At 36.8% G+C, this 17,920-nt stretch overlaps 1 protein-coding gene across 6 annotated transcripts in view; it reads left to right on the forward strand.

Moving 5' to 3' along the window:
* The window catches only part of ERICH3 (glutamate rich 3), a 104,422-nt gene that overhangs the window by 71,701 nt on the left and 14,801 nt on the right, over positions 1 to 17,920 (forward strand). For all 6 annotated transcript variants that reach the window (XM_014740216.3, XM_070267489.1, XM_070267490.1 and 3 more), the window contains 2 exons: positions 2,773 to 3,009; positions 12,399 to 12,848. In XM_014740216.3, coding sequence (XP_014595702.3) covers positions 2,773 to 3,009; positions 12,399 to 12,848 — 687 coding nt within the window. The remainder of the gene's footprint in view (positions 1 to 2,772; positions 3,010 to 12,398; positions 12,849 to 17,920) is intronic.

The following is a 17,920-nucleotide window of genomic DNA, read 5'->3' on the forward strand; positions in this document are numbered from 1 at the left end:
GTTAATGGACTTTAAATGCCCATTGCTATTTAAAAAAAAAAGAAGAAGAAGAAGAAGAAACAGCTGCAGCCAGGCTTGAGCTGCCTGCAGAACAGCCGCTGATGGTAAGGGCAGTAGAAGCTTGAGTGGAGGTCAGCGAGGGAGGGTTGCAGCTGGATTGATGTTGACCTCGTATTGACTTGCTTCCTCATTAGTGGGGATGATAAACAACAAGCTAATTAAATTCTCTGGAAGAAGGAACATGAGATGGGGGAAACAGAAGAAATTACAAAAAGGAATCCAGAAAGCATGCCACCAGTTCATTCACATTGAAAACACAAGTAGATGACACCGAGGAGGTGTGCTTTGTGCTGTAATGCTAATACAGTGCTCCTGGTTAACAGAAGCCTAGTATTCACATATGGTGGTGGTGGTGAGTAGAACAAAGCCAGGGCAGCCTTGAATTTCATATTTTGAGAGAAAACACAGAAGCTCCCGCAAAGTAGGATGCAGGGACTGTTCTTGTGGTTCATTACGTGTTCCTTCAATTTTATGCTTTGTTTCAATAATATAACTGTAATGGTGTCCTAATTGTGGACATTTGTACTTCTCTTAATCAGGTATCTCCATTAAAGTGTATTGCTGTCAACAGAGCACATATTGTGTGTGATTTTTCCTGTTCTTTGATGAACTCCCTCCACCCCAGTCACAATCACTGTGACTACTAATCCCTAATATTTATTAGGCACCTCCTGGCCAGGTACAGGACTAAACATAGCCCAGGGATTACTGCTTATAATACTCACCACAGCTTTGTGATGCTGGTACTACCCGTGTCACAGATGAAAAAACTGAAGCTTAAAGATGTTAAGCAAATTGCCTAAGCTCACTCAGCTAGTAAGTGTTTTAACTGGGACTTGGGCATTGCTTGACTCCAAAGATCTCCTATTTCACCACTATGTAATACTCTTGATGGAATTGCAGCAATTCACTCATGTTCTGTCCGGCCCCCTGCTTGTTCTGTGACCAGCAGCAAATATCTGTAAAGAGATGCTTGTTTCTCTGTGTGTGTGTATTCTGTGGCTAACGTATACTCCTTTTATGAAATCTTTCATGATCTCCAAATGACATTCTGCCCTACTATGATTCCATTCCACTCATCTGACACTATTTCACACAATCATAAGTCCTATATAAAAATCCATAGCAACTGAGCCCAGTAGTGTTGAAACTAATGTTACTGAGGACCACGTATAAAAACTACTATGAGTACAACATGTCTTGTGTACCTACATCTTATTTCTTCAAAAAAAAAAAGAGGAAATTCCTTGATAGCAGGGGTTGTGTTATTGTAATGTCTTTTAGCTTGCAATTTTATCCCTTTCTGCATAGAAGATTCTCAATAAAGGCTTATTGATTGACAGCTAACTGGGACTAGTCAGGAACTATCCTATTACTTGGCCTGAAATATTTGGATCAAAATATACGTTTTCATTAGTATTTTCTGTTTGTTTCATGCAATATAAACTGAATTCTTCATCTTCTTTCTTATTTTACAGTTTTGTTTTATTAATAATAATTTGCATTTCTTGTTCCCCATATTAAATCTCTTTCATGAAAACCTTCTTGTGATGAATTCTCTTTGTTTGCCTTTCTTCGTTACAATTTCCGATTTCACTTTTCCTCTTACATCTCCCTCGTACATTCTCTGCCTTTACAGAGCTTTCTTCATATGCACAGGGCGTGCATTTCTAAATTAAGTTTCTTTCCTTGCAGCAGGGTGGATAGCTCTCAAGTAATTACCCGAGAGGCCCCCACCACTGGAAAAGAAGCCAGAATATCTAATAGCTAAAACACAGAGAATACAGAAAGCTTTATTTTTCCTGTAGTTTTTATTTTAAAGATAATTGTTTATTTGCTTAATTGGTTCTGCTTGAAATCATTTTGCTCTCTATCCTTGGCATGTTGTCACTTCAAGATTTTTAGTTTTTGGCAGAAGCAAAAAGGGGAACAATTAAATATGAAAGGTGAAAAATTATAACCACAAGGGACAGCTGGAGTTTATCTGATGTGACAATTTTCTTTTTCTGCTACAGATTTGTTACACCTCTGTAGGGAATGAAGCAAATTAGTGGCTGTGACAGGAATGTTCTATTTTATAAGAATTTTTATCCTTGGAGAGTAATTATTTTATTGATTGTAGGGATGAATAATGCATATGATTCAGTTCTGACCTAGGTATAGAATCCTTCATAATGCCTTTTCTTGATGTCCATTGGGTTCTAAAAGAATGTGCTATTCACAGTGTTACTTCTTAGGTCCTTTGGACTTGATTAATTGAATTTTTCCACTTCACTATTCATTAACTTGATATCCAAATATTTTGAACATTCTTCACATGAAATATGACTCCCTGGGTCTCCAAATTAACTTTTATTATTATAATCCTGTTCCCTTCATTTTTAATTTATTTCTAATGTATTGTTTTCTATCAAGTTCTCCTCTTGTCCATTTTGGTTATTGTAGATGATGATATCCATTTGTAAATGAACTTTTATTAGGTTTCAGGCTTGTCATTTGGAGCTTCATTTCTTTTGTGCTCTTGTGTATGTAACTGATTGCAATCTTTGATCATTTGCTGTTAGTTTTTCATGTTCACTAATTGTGTGAAAAAGAAGTGAAGAAAGGCCGGGAGAAGAGAGGATAATGGAGTCAAGGTTCTCATTAAAGTGAAGTGGATTAAGTATCAGGGATTCTATTTTCATTCTCATAGTGGAGATTTTCTTTTCTCAGAATATGAAGAAGATTTTGAAGCAGATGAAGAGAAACAAGATGAGAAAGCTAATGAAGAAGGACAGGCTGATGATCAAATGAATGGAATGTCAAAGTCACCCTCAGATGATGAAAAAGATAATTTAGACCCTGAAAAGGAGAGTGAAACCTCGTGGCAGAAGGCACCAGATGCTGATGACAATGTGAAAGATGAAGGTGATGGATGCTCTGAAAGTGAATTGGAAGAGGATAAGCAAGGCAAGTTGTTCAGCTTATCATATGACATAGGCTGTTTAGCAAGTGTGCTTACTGCTTTTCTTTCCTTACGTTTGCTGAAATAACCCTCTTTTAAGGGAATATTTAGAGCCCTGCTCCATTCCCTGATCAGGGGATGCTGATGAATCAATCTTCTGTAGATATCCAAATTCTAGAGTCACTCTTTAATCTTTTTTCTTCCCTTAGTTTTCTGAGATTTTTCACGGTGTCAGGTAAAGCTTGTAGTGATGACCGTCTTCTGTTTACTTACAAAGTTACTACTTTTTTTTCGTTTTCAGTTCCAAACTATCCCCTCTTACACACACACATACACACACACACACACGACTCATTTTGTGGGTTTGGAAAAATGAAAATTACCTCCTATTCAATTAATGGAAAAGTTGAAGATTCCTGTCTTAGGTTCATTTTTTTTTTCTCAGCTTACTTTGAACACAGGATGCTGGCATATTAGTCTCATGCAAGGATTATCTCTCTTTGCAAAGGTGCATCCCTCATAATCTTCAAGCCTGAAATGACTCTGAGAAAGAAATCCTCCTCATCTGAAGCCTATCTTAAGTTTTTAAGACCTTTTTAAAGAACTTAATTCACCAAAATAATGTCTAGTCAAAGAAGGAAACCATTGCCTGCTTTGTCCTGTGGAAGGATTTGGCCAAGGCTTTGTGGTTCTTAGTTAATCAAAGATCCTCCTTGGTACATTGAGAGCATTCAACAGTAATAACAATAACCCTCTCTTATATGTAAATATGTGTGTGCCTCTGTAGTTTGCTTTAGACTGGAGAACGAGGTCACCTTATGATGACTTTTTGAATTGCTGTCCCTTTTCCCCATTCTTTTCGCCTCTCAAATTTTTTTCTGTATAAAATCTTAAAATTTTGAATTCAAGGAATATATTAGAATAACATAACGTAAGAGTAAATTAAGTAATGAAGTAATCACAAGAGCAAATATTTATAGTTCTACTCTCTTCAGGAAGGAATTCAAGCAAACTTATTCTAAAATTTCATGCATGCAGATACAAGGCAATAAAATAGAGAGCAGAAATTCTATAGAGTGAAAGAGAAGACAATTTTACTAGGAACTGTAGATGGGAGCATGACTATGCTAGAACTAAAAATTTAACGCTGAGCTTCCTGACGGGCAAAGGAAAGAGTGAAGCACAATGTGAAAAGTTAGAGTGATGTTAACTTTCAGTAAATTTGAAAACAAGATTTGCTGCCCTTTTTATTACACTTGAAGGAACTACTCAATAATAATAGACATTGAAAGATTTTTTGTAAAGTCTTAAACTAGGCCTTTTCTATAATTTTTCTTAATACTTAAATTTTGTATTTCTAGACATGCTTAATATATAAGCTCTTTTCTCAATCTGAATTTAAGTTTATATTGGATTTAAGTTTATATTCCTATATGACATAGGGAAAGTTAAAGACTTCAATGGAAAAGTGTTGTCACCTGAGTCAGTGATTTTAAAGAAACTATACAAGTGACTTGAACCTGGAAGAAGATCGAAAGTCTGTTTGCATATAAACATAACTGGTTCAAAACACAAAGGACTCAACTTTTTATTTCTTCAGTAATGGTGGGGAGTTTTCAAGTGTTGATTCATGGAGATTCAGTACATTCTTTCAATATATGGTCATCGGGGGATTATTTTTGTGCTGCATAATCACCTTGCTTTCTTGAGATCAAATGGATTTTTTCTAAGACAGAGTAATTTTTTTTATGTTCAAACAGAGAAGGATGTAGGCAGTACTTGAATCTTCCTTGGAGAGAAAGCTTTAATCATTAGACTTGTAATTATAGGATAACTGAGAGCGATAGGTGAGCTTTGGCATTGAATACTGCTTGCATATAAATAATTGGAATCCTGTGTTTGGAAAGGCCTCCTATAGGTATTGCTTATTAAGACTCTATTTTGTGCTAAGCCCTGTGCCAAATATTTTACATGAATTATCTGATTTACCTCAAACAACCTTAAAAAGCAGGTGCTTTTTCTTTTTATCTCCATTTTACAAATAAATAAACTTGGAAATGGTGAGATTAAGTAACTCACACAGCCAGAAAGTGGTGGAGCCAAGATGCAAACATCCAACTTCAGCGCCTGGGTTTTGGAGAAACAATATAACATTTCTCCAAATCAAAAAATATCTACTTATCTAAAAGTAAAGCAAATCCCCCCACTACAAGGATTTTGCTTCCTTAAGAATATACATTTTAGAGGCATCTATCTTGAGCTCTTCACCTTATCCTATTCTCTAGCCTCTTTTTTTGTTTTGTTTTGAAACAGAGGAAATAAAAATGGACATTTTCTAATTTTACCCAAATTTACCCTTCTCCTCCCTGCATGGACCTCCCTCCTCACTCCCTGTCTTTCTTCTCAGTTCCAGCTCATCCTCCTCCTCTTCCATGACACTCTCCTATTTTGGCAGCCTTCATTGAGCTCTTTATTTTAGAAACTCCATCATTCGGTAGTTCATTTTTCACTTGTTCATGTGTGTTAAATTTTGCCCCTCGAATTAATTACACTAGTTCATAGCACACGAATTAATTACACCATGAAAGCTCGGATTGTATGTTGTCTTTGTTGTTCCTCATAGAGGTGATTTCCTAAAAGATATTTTGCGACTATTGAGCAATTACTTGATTGTGTTCACACCAAGAATACTAAGGTGCTTTTGTTAGCGCCGTGATATCTAGTTACATTTATGCTATATGATTATCAGTGGGAGTTTATTGAAAAAAACTGTATAGAGTTAGAGGCATTAAATAGATATAGAATATAGAATATAGAATATTTTAAATAGGTATGTAATGAAAGCTATCAGAACATATGAAATCTAGTCCACAAATGTTGGGAAATTTTAGAGCCAAAAATTAAATTGGCCAACTATTTTATCTTGTTGTTTTAATCATAACAGTATAAAACTATTCTTTTAAGAGCTCCTTTACCTTCTTGGTATTTACATTAAAACTTTGCCATTATTCTGAGATAAAATCTCATTGCTTGTTACTGTTTCTTTTTCCCACCTCCAGGCTCTTTTCTTTTCCATCCCTTTATTTTGATAACCTGACCTTGTGTTATTCAAAAACATGCCTTTTAGCATGTGGAGTATCAGAATTAGAGATTTCATCCAGCAAACAAGAAGCATGTATTAAAAATGATAATGACATGATAGCTTCCTTCGAACATTGTTGAAAAGCCAGACAACATTTCATCTTCAAAAGTGTAAGAGGCATATTGTGACCACTGAATGCCAGACACCAGTACATCCCTTTTATTGACATGATTAAGAATCTTGCTGTTAGTATTTGGATGTGTTTCATTTGAACCTGCCTGCACCTGTTCCCAGAGGGCAAACAATTGCCCGGGCTGTCACTCTTGTGACAAGTTGGCCCCATTTGAACTGCCAGCTAACAATTGCGTTGGCCGCCTTGATGAATACACTGTGCTGAGCAGCCCGTGAGTGATCGAGTGCTGCGGACTGAGAGCTGACTGAGAGAGGACCCCGCTTTAGGAGTGATGTGTGAGACTCACCATCGTTTAAAAAGAACGACAGCTTCCTTTTCTCTGCATTTATGTTGGCAACCCTAGGCGCTAATTCACCAGTTGAAAAGATATTGTCATAGATGAATGTTATAAAGGCTGGGGGGAAAAGTGTCATGTTGCTCAGAATAGCCTTTTAGACTTTTATGGGCAATTTGGATGATAGTGCCTATGAGTAAGAGGGAGAGACTAAGTAGCTCCTCATGAGAAAGTTGAGAGAGAACTTGTTCCCACAATACGAAGAAAAGAAAATAAGACTAAAAGCAATTAGTTTTTTTCTAGTAAGAGAGATATTTTACTTGTGCTATTTTTCAATCTGTTGAAGAAGTAAACTTTAAAGACTTTTAAAATCCCAGAGTCACAAAACTATTGTTTACTTGGCTCACTGACTTCAGAAGCTCACTCTTCATTTCTTGGCCTGATTGTGGGCTTGAAGAGAAGGCCGAGGGGAGCTGCTCCTTCTGTGGTGAGGTTATACACTCCGTGGACTCACTGTAACTTGTCTGCTCACTGGGCCTGAGAGGATTAGGGGAAGATTGTCTGTGGCCTTCTGGTCAGAGTCTATATGTGTGATTTTTGCATAATTAGTCAAACTCTAATTTTTCTTAATGGTAAGAATTCTTCAGTCTATATTCACTTTTTGATTGTTGAAGTAGAAAGTCATGGCTTTCAGGTGAAGACTTAAATTCAGCTTCATCTTTTCATTCACATAAAATACTTTTCTATGAGGTTTTTCTCTAGTTTTGAATCTGCCTTATACATGGCAAAGGCGCTACTGAGACAACCAATAAAATCTTGTGGAATGCACAGGTGATTGACTAGATTAATGGATAAATATAAAAAGACTTAGGCAGCACATTGTGATAAAAGATTTGATTATATTCTCGATATTTTAGGTGTGCACTTTAGTGTTTAGAAAGTGCAATTAAAAGTAAATATGGAGGAACTTTTAAGCTTTCTTTTTCTTCTCCTCCTGCTATATCTGCATTTACCTTTAGATATTTACCCTTACAAAGTAATGTATATATTTGTCTCATTGATTAATTGAGTGAATGAATTATCCATATGAGGACATATGCTCTCCTTTGAGACAAATAACTAGTCACTGTTCATAACTGGGAGTTAATGATTTCTACTTCTATTTTCGTTAAGCATACTCTTATTCTACAATATTTGTGGAGTACAAAGCACTTGTCTAATTAGGCATTATTGGTCATGAAGATATTGACTGAACTACAATATCTAATATAAAATATAAACAGATTTTTATGAACTCATGAGTATAATCAAGATAGAACTATTAATACAGTGATAGTAGGATATATAAATTCACATGTCATGGTTGATTTGAAGAACATAGGAGCAGTATTTATGCAGATTTTGCTGAACCCTTGGACTAAAGAAAGGGAAAGAGAGACACAATTCATACTAGAGTTCAGAAGGGTTTTGTGTCCACTGGGTTGGGATACATGGTATGTCATTGGAGTGATCTAAATATTTAACTGAATTTATGTATTTGAATTTGTGCACTTTAATCAAAGCATCTGTATGGGCTTCAAGCTAGTAAGCCAAAACAAAGTAGTTAAAATCAGGCCATTAATGGAGGAAATGACGAATTTAAACTGTAGTAACACCGTGCTCCATGCTAGGGGGCGAGGCAATGATTGCAAATTAAGGTCAGGACTTGTAATTGGTTCAGAACAGACACTATGGCTACTGATTGCAGTATGAGAATAACAACAGCTTCTAGGGGAGCTAGCCACAGTCACTTTAGGAAAATGAACAAACACTTTCCTGAACATGCACAGTTGACCCAGTGTGCTCATGCAGAGGGAGGCAGTGTGTGTCCAGAGTGTGTAACCTCTGTGGAAGCAGGGACCTGGCCTGCCTTTTTCTCCATTGTGTCCTCAATACCTAGAACATTGCCTGACACATGGGAGGTGCTCCTTTAGTGAATGAATGAATCTATGTAAGTGGGTAGGAAGGTGGAGGACAATTCAGAACCTCAGTTATGAGGAGGAAGAGCTGAGTTCATCCTGAATTTGCTGGACTGGTGTTGACTGTGGATGTGTCTGTGGTTTTTGCCCTTGGTCAAGTGTATATCAAGTTTGCTGGGCAGGCAGTATAAACAGTGGAGATTCAATTCCACTGGTTAAAATCAGTGGAGTTAACTGATATATACATATAATGTTTGTGAACGCCCACACAGTGTTCAGTAGCTATTTGTTAAGTAACAAATCACTGGATGACATATATTTTCATGCACATAGTGTCATGGTCAGTATTATAAATAAACCAAGGAAGGTTTTGACAGCTATCTTTTCCTTTGTATTCATATTGTATGCCTCAGAGTGTTTTAACTGGACTGTGTCTGGGTTCCAGAGTGGTGAACAAAATGAAGAATGACCAAAAGATATAAAAGGGAGGGCAGACCATGAATTCCATGAGTTCTGGTGTTTTGGAGGGAACTATTTTCCATTCGTATTCTGGGGTAGTAATAGTGGAAAGTGAGGTAAGAGGAGCAGTGGCGGGTCCCTGACAGTGGGGACTTTCTGTCTGAAGGCCTTTTGGCAGATAGAAGGGTCTTGGTTTTACTACAGTGGGTCATTACAAAGAAGTGTTTTACAAAACTTGCTACCTTATAGCTAGTGGACATTTAACTTCCCGGGGCCTTACATTCTAGATCTAGAAAAAGAGGATAAATAACTATTCTTTGGGATTAAATGAGATGATTGTAAAATGCTTACCTTATTATTTGGCACATAGTAGGTACATAATCATGATCAGGTTTTACCTTTTATCCCTCTATAAATGGTAACTGTGATTACTGTTCTTAATATAATGTACAGGGTGGAATCATGAGAAAGACATTTATTAGAATATACTATACGTATGATTTCATAGAGGGAAAATGACTGAAAGTCATAAAGAAATGATTAATTGGTTTGATTAGGTGAAAATTTTTTTGTCATGTAATTTCTACAATAACTTATGGAAAGCAAGTAGAGTTATCTCATTTTGCAACCAAGAAAACAGAGGCTTAGAGAAGTTAAGTAGCAAAGCTAAAGTCAAAGCTAATAAGTAGCTGAGTCATGATCGGAACACGTAGGTTTATCTTTACAGGAAAACATATTATTTTCTCTCAATCTTATGTTGCATGAAATAGTAATGATGCAAAAGAAGGAATAGTTATCAATGACAGGAAAAGAGAAGGCAGTAAAGGATTTGAGGACTGACTGAAGGTAGAGAGAGAAAAGTCAGAGATGCTGTGTAGGACATGGAAGCGCAGCACCAAACTCGCTGGCTTTGGCCAAGGACTCAGGCAATGAGTGCAGGTCATTTCTTTACCATAAAGACCGACAGCAGATTCTTTCACCATCAGTCCCTGGGGGGAACACTGGAGAGACAAATGGAATTGGGTAGGAGGCAGAGTTGTTTACCAACCTGCCTCGAAGATAACTTTTTACCTCCTAATGACAAAAAACTTACATATGTGTCCTCAAACTTCCTTTATATAAAAACTTGCTTTATTTCTAAGAGAATAAATAAAAGCAGTGTTGAAAATCCCATTCCATGGCCCTAAAGCATTTTGAGCTTTTTCTTAACCAAAGTCCCCAAAGTGTCGGTATGAAAATGAGAGCAAGAAATGAGAGTGAAGCTAAATCATGCAATGAGGTTAAAGAGAGATTTGAAAGCGGAAATGAGTTTATATGGGAGGTCAGGTCCCCTCTCTACTTTGAGGCCATTCATTCTCTTGATTTTTCTTCTCTAAAGGACTGACCCAAAGTTGGACTAGGGCGTGTTTATTTCAGTGTTTTGAAATAAAAGAATACAGTTAATGGAAGCTACTCAGGAAAGATAGAGGAGCACTCAAGTATTTATTCTGTGAACAACTTTTAGAGTCAAAAGTAAGAGTCAGCATGTCAATATTCAGCTGGTAAAGATGCATATTTTTGGAAGTGCAAAACAAGTATAACATTGTGTCCTAGTTAATCGTGCAGTTAATGAAAGCCATTGATCAAACTACTAGCAAACAGGAGTTGTTTTTCTTTTTTAAACAAACAAATGAGAGATGCTTCATAGAGGAGGAGGTCATAGTCCCTAAAGTTTCTGAACTGGTACAAATAAGAGAGAGGACAACTGTCCTTGATCTGCTCTGTTCCCTACGGAGAGACAGCATATCCAGGTTTTATAAAATGGAGAGAAAGAATGAGTGGCTAAAGCATGTGATTCCTCTGAGAAACAGTGGTCATCAGGTGCCTGTCAAGGTACTGGGACACAAGAACAAATGGAATTGTGCTTAAGGGGTTCTGTTGCTTAAAGGCTCTTTACAGTTTGTTTTTTACTGCTGTGTAGCATCTCTTGAATCTTTGTGGAAACTCTGATATGTCTCTGCGACTATACTTAAAATGCTAAACCCTGTCATGGAGAGCCGTTGGGGCTGGAGGAACTGAGATGAGAGGATAAAAGTAAAGAAAGGTTTTTCTTTCCTTAAACCCTGCACCAGCTGCTGCAGCCATCTATGCAGCTGCCACGCAGAAATAAGAGAAACAGAGAGCAAGGAGAGAGCAGAGAAGAGAAAACAAGAAAGTTAGGCAGGTTGAAGTATAGGGTATTTAATTTGAAAATGTGTTCTATAAAAACAATTATAAGCACAGACTTATTGGTTAAAAAATCAAAAGCAATTTTGTATATCTCTGGCCTGCATTGTGAGCGGTGACTTTTAGGCGTCCTCTTCCTTAGAGAGATTCAGTGTGTATATTACTTTCTTGGAGATTTTTGGAAGTTTTTTGGGTAGTACCAAACCATTTTTGGCTACCGTAAATTTCTAGACTGCATATCTGTAGCATCATATCAGAGTACTGCCTAGATCTCCGAGAATCTCTTTCACAGATTCTGTGTGCCCACCTCCCAGCTTCCATACCGTCTGCTGTCTTCAGAGGACAACCCTGGGCTACCAGAGTTACTTCACCCTCAGGCACAAAGTGCCTGGAAGTGCCAGGGAGTTATGTCCCCTAGGGTGGCCCGCAGCCATGTCTGATGGAGCAGAGTAGGAAAGTTCAACTCCTCCCTCCAGGGAGGAAAATTCTAACGTCATTTAGACTTCAGAGGGCCCCATGGGATCCAGCTGAGGTTGAGATGTTGCTTGAAATTGGTCCCTTGATTGACTTCTTCCCTTCTCTGCCCTGCTTCTCCTACACTCTTAAGAGTTTCTCCTGGAGCATATCCTTAATACGTCACTTCCACATGAATCCTCATCTCAGCATCTGCTTCAAGGGAACCTGAAATAAGACAATATCTCCTTCTCCACACAGACGCGTACACAAGCATCACTTTAAAATATTTATTAAGTGTCCAGGTATTGTGCAAATGCACAGACCTTCTTACCATACCCAGCTACCAGGGTATACTAGTATGGTGGATATTACAATTGATAAAAATTTAAAATTGATGCACAGAGAATACTGTGGCTATCCAAGGCAGTAATTAAATAAGGGCTCTTGCTGAACAAGCAAAAGATTAGTCAATTTCTTCTATAACAAAATAGGTGCTTACAAAGGTATCCCAATAAAACGGCTTTCAACCAATAAAAAAGATACAGTTGGTTTTCAGTTAAAGGCGATTTCCTGTTGAAGACTTCTATAGATTCATAGATTACAAAGGTTTTTCTTCAAGATGACAATTATCTAGAATAGATGGGGAAAGGATATCAAATCTAAGTTATGTTAAAAATTTCAGTATGATTCATTACTAACATAATTCTCACAGTTAAATAAATTGCTTTATGGAAAAACAGTGATGTCATCATTTTTATTTCTTGTAGATATAAAAACTGCTTCATCAACCTCATCCAGAAGTCACTCGTATTCTAGTTGCAGTGAAGATGAATCTGCACTGGGGGACAGGGAAATCCACACGGAAAACAGTCCAAATGAAAGTGCCAGAAGTTCATCTTCACAGGACCTGAATGAAAACGATGAGCCAGGAAAACCCCACCTTCCAATTGAGGATCCCCTAGAAATTGACACTGAAGACCAAGAAATGATAAAAGCAGATGTGGAGACCAAGCCTCTGCCGATAGAGGAAAGCTTGGAGAATGTTCTTGAAGAAGAAACGAAGAAAGAAACCCCAGAGATTGCAGAGGGCTCATCTGAGGAATCCAGGGAACATGTTTCCAAGGAAGAAAAGGAAAAGGATAAGAGTAAGCTTTGGGAAGGAAGCACGGATAAGGCAAAGGACAAAAAGGCAGGTGCCCGTAGGGTGGAGCAAGGTGGTAAGTATGGTCAGTGAGTTGACTGCCATTGTCCTCATGCATGGAAGCTGATTTTGGTCACTGCATTCTGCCAAAGCTTGAGAAATACTATTGTGATAATGCCAGAGGGATTCAATTTTTTTCCTATTTCTCTCTTTGTCACACAATCATACATGTATTTTCAGCTTCCTGTTTTCTTTCTATTGCATTTTAAAAATTACTTGAAATTCTTATATGGCCTGTTTCCTATTTTCTGTAAATTCCTTCCTATGGTAATTCTATCTCAAGAATCAAATAAAACACAATATGTGTCTGAAGGCAAGGGTATGTGTGGCTTTTTAGAGGTTATTTAATACTAGTAATGCTATTTGTTTTTAGCTATATATGCACTTCTATATACATAGCTAACACTGATAGCGCTTACTATGTGCCAGTTCTAAACACTTACAGACATTAACTCATCCAATTCTCACAACAGCCCAATATCCCCATGAATTAGGTTCTATGATAATTTCTCTTTTTTACTGCTGACAAAATCATGGCTTGGAGAGGTTAAGTAAATTGTCAGGGATTCCACAGCTAATAAGGATTCCTAGGATCTAAATACAGGCAGAGTGATTTCAAATTTTCTAAAGATTCCCTATTATATCTGTCTAATAGGAATTTAGATTTAGATAAAAATATAAAAATTTCATAGAAAATTCCAAACTTTACTTTGAGCTCTTCTCTGAAACCACGTAACTTCCTCGTCCAGGTGGTGCCTGGGTGTGTAGGACCATCCCGTTTGACGCGGAGGAGTGAGAAGTGTCCCAGGGCAATCAGGCCCCAGTACCCTAGACACGTGGGAGGTCTGACACTTTTCTTGACTTTAGAGGGCAGGTAAAGGACTGATTTGTATCCTGTGAGCAGCAAATTGTGCCTGCCAGATACTTGACTCTCACACAGCACCCTGTGCCCTGTAACTCATGCCTCAGTCCTTTCCCTGCTCTCTCATCTGTCTCCCGTGCCAACATGCCAAGCATTCTACTTGATTCCAAGATAAAATATGTTTTTACATTTTAACATTACTAGAATCCATCTGTATTTAAAACTTATGAATACTTTAACAAATGTCTATAATATTTCTTTTAGGACCTTACAAACTGTTAATAAACTACTGGGGCCTGAATTTAGGAATTGAGGATGTTGAATAGTTAGCTTTCGATCCAACCATTGCTATTAACCTTCTACTATGTGCAGGGCACCGTGGCCAATAAGAAATGTGTAAGAGAGGGTTGTTCTCATAAAATATTAAGGGGAAGGCTTGGCACACCAATAACTGGACAAAACCCATAGTCATACATAAAACCAGACAAGGTACAAAGGCTGTGGAGTTTCAAAGGAAGAGAAGTCACATTTGGTTAAGGACACCCTGAAAATGTTTATGAAGGAGGTGTTTGAGGAAGACTTTAAAAGTTAGGTAAGATTTTGAAGGCAGGGTGGAGAAAGATGAAAGCATTCCAGACAGTGAGGTGTAGCAGGGAATATGGCCTTTGAATAAGTTATCAAAAATCACACTAGAACGAACAGTTTGACAAACTTCAGCCCATGGGCAAAATCTGGCCCTCAACCTTTCTTTTTGTGTTGCCTGTAAGTTAAGAATTTGTTTTCTTTTATTTTTAAATGGTTGGAAAAAATCAGAAGAAGAATAGTATGTGTTGACATGTGAAAATTATATTAAATTCAAATTTAGATGTCAGAAAATAAAGGTTTTTTGGGAACAGAGCCATGCTTATTCATTTACATCTTATTAGTGGCTGCTTTGTGCACTACAAGGGCAGAACTGAGTAGTTGCAACAGAGATCCTATGGCCCACGAAGCCCTAACAATGTACTCTCTGGCCCTTTATAGAAAAAGTTTGCCAATCCCGCCCTAGAATTATAATGCAAAGACCCTTCACATTTTCAAAAAGATTTTCCCACCTATGAGTCAAGATTCTTGTTAAAATGTGTATAAAACAATTCAAATCTTTGATCTTAGATTTCATTGCTCCATTCTGGTGTATATAATGTATAACCTAGAAAATTTGTACCATTTGGCAACCGTTGATCACAAAAGGTAGAGATGTTAAAGGTCAATAGTAATACTGACATCATTATTATTATTCCTTTTATTTCCACTTCAGAAAACTAGATTGTTTACTTGGACTTATGTAATTAGACATCTTTTTATAAAGTAAGATGCACAAAATGTAGGCTGTAATTAGGCGATGGACAGAAGCAGAGGTGTTGGACTAGGGTCATGTCACTGGAAGATAGTGTTTTTTTCTGGATTTGTGAAATGAAAAGTGTGTTGGTTTATTATTTTTCTCAAAAACATTGGGAAACCTGTTTTCTTGACTTGATAACATCTATAATTTTAAGGCATTTTGTTATTATCTTTTTATTAAGGCAGGTTCAACACTAGATGGCAAGGTTTGTGACTATTTATCTTTCTTACACTCTAATATATGTACCAAGTCTCTTTATCAATGTTTATTTTTCATTAGGAGCTTATGAAATACATGAAATAACATTTAGAAAATAGAGAAAAGTAGGGGCTGTCCCAGCGGTGTAGCAGTTAAGTTTGTGTGCTCCACTTCAGCAGCCTGGGGTTTGCTGGTTTGGATCCTGGGTGTGGACCTGCATGTCGCTTATCAAGCCATGCTGTGGCAGGCATCCCACATATAAAGCAGAGGAAGATGGGCACGGATCTTGGCTCAGGGCCAATCTTCCTCAGCAAAAAGAGGAGGTTTGGGGCCCAACCCCGTGGCTGAGTGGTTAAGTTTTCATGCTTCACTTCAGTGGCCCAGGATTTTGCTGGTTCAGATCCTGGGGCGCAGACACGGGACTGCTCATCAAGCCATGCTGAGGTGGCATCCTACATAATACAACCAGAAGGACCTACAACTAGAATATATAACTATGTAGTGGGGGGCTTTGGGGAGAAGAAGAAGAACAAAAAAAGATTGGCCACAGAAAAAAGAAAAAAAAAAGAGGATTGGCAGCAGGTATTAGCTTGGGGCTAACCTTCCTCAAAAAAATAAAGAAAGAAGAGAAAATAGAGAAAAGCAGTTTAAAAAAATTACCCATAGATTTATCACACACAAAAAAATCTTTGCCTTATTGGGTCAGGCTTTTTATTTATAAACTTAGTTTACAAAGGTGTCATATTTTTTGTCATCTTTTTATAAAATGTTATATTCTGCTTTTTATTCTTAATGTTATACTATAAGCATTTTTATGTTGTTATGTAATCTTTATGAACATATTTAATGTCTGTGAATTATTCTATTCTGTGGTTTTCTCATAATTTAACCATTTCCTTATTATTGGATATTATATTTTTTCCTACTTTCACTATTATTAATACTTTAGTATCTTATTACCTAAGGTAATTTCAAATTTATAATTACTTTCTTAGGCTAGGTTCCTAGAAGTATAATTTCTGGAGCAAAGTTTATAGACATTTTAAGGTTTTTGATACATGTTTTTTCTTACAAAAAATTGATTGAAAAGTTTAAACAACGCAGAACGGATGAGAATAAAATGAGAGCTGAATTCTTCCTTGTCCAGTCTCTACTCTTTTTCCTGAGACATAGAGAGAATTGTGGATAACACGTTTTTTGTACATGATTCCAGGAATTTTTATATGTGTATATATATATATAAATGTATTGATGTATTATGTACATGCATATATTATTATATACAGATGGAAACATATGATACATTTTGTTTTGCAACTTCCTTTTTTCACTTAACAGTATCTTGAATATCTTTTCATATCAGCACACATAACTGTACTTTATTCCTATTTATTGTACATATTATTCCATTATATTGCCTTAGTATTTTATAACTTGGCAAATTTTCTTAAAAACATCTTGCTTTCTGTGCAAGAAATCCTAGTTTCGTTCTCTGGCCCATCTTATAGAAAAAAAGAAAATTTCTGGGTTATGGAGGCCTAGAGAGTATAATGTGCACTAGAAAATAAGACATTAATAGATAAAACAAAACAAAGACTATGTGAAATATTCAGATGCTGTCGAAGGACTAATGCCTTCAAAACCTGAGCATGAGTGGATTATAACAGTTGGGTGCTGATGTTTTTAATTTTTAATTTATTTTTTTGGAGGTAAGTGCCAGGCTGAGCTTATCTTGAACTTAGAATTATAGAACACCAGAGCTAGAAGAAAAATTTAAGATCACTGAATTCGACTTAAACATAGAGAAGGAAAACAAAATGACTGACAACTGGAAAGTGGCAGAACGAGGATTAGAATTCACATCTGGTTTATAACTCGGTGTTCTTCCTGCCATACCGTGCTCTTTGTGGTTCTCAACTTTTCACTGAACTGTTCATCGACATAAAGCTAAATCAATTAGAATGAGAAAATATAATTGTGAAATTTATATATGCTAATTCATATCAGTTTCTGGAATTGGAGTAGATTTGAGTAGAGGAAAATCGGAAATCAAATTCAACTTTTTTATAGTTTCTTTTGTACTTTATCGTATGTATAATTTGGCTTACCCCTCAAAACCTATGACCTTTTAAATATATACACAAGGAAATAATGCAATAAATTTGTAAATATTTAAAGTAACAGACTAAAAGAAGTTCTAAATATTCTCAAAGTCCTTTATATGAATAAACATTTCTAAGAAAATTTCAGATAAAACCAAGCAGGTCTTGATTGCATAGTTCACTACGTTGATATTAAAGTCTGGCAAAGAGGTTATGGCTAGTTTCTCTTTCTTAACCGAGTCTTCAGTTAGATGCTTCAAGGAGAGAGGGATGGCACCTGTTATATACTTGAAATGAAGGTCATTTAGGTGACTATGCTGCAAAACCAGCTTATACAAATTAGAACAGAACGCTGGTGAAGATTGAAATGTGTATATTTTACTTAGATCTGGACTAAGTAACCTTAGGTCAAAATGAAATGTGGGCTGAGATAATGTATAAAAGATTTTCTCTCTGGTGTCGGCCTGGTGGCCCAGCGGTTAAGTGTGTATGTTCCGCTTGGTGGCCCATGGTTCCCAGGTTTGGATCCCGGGTGCGGACATGGC

The sequence above is a fragment of the Equus caballus genome, chromosome 5 (assembly GCF_041296265.1).
Source record: "Equus caballus isolate H_3958 breed thoroughbred chromosome 5, TB-T2T, whole genome shotgun sequence".
NCBI classification, from domain to species: domain Eukaryota; kingdom Metazoa; phylum Chordata; class Mammalia; order Perissodactyla; family Equidae; genus Equus; species Equus caballus.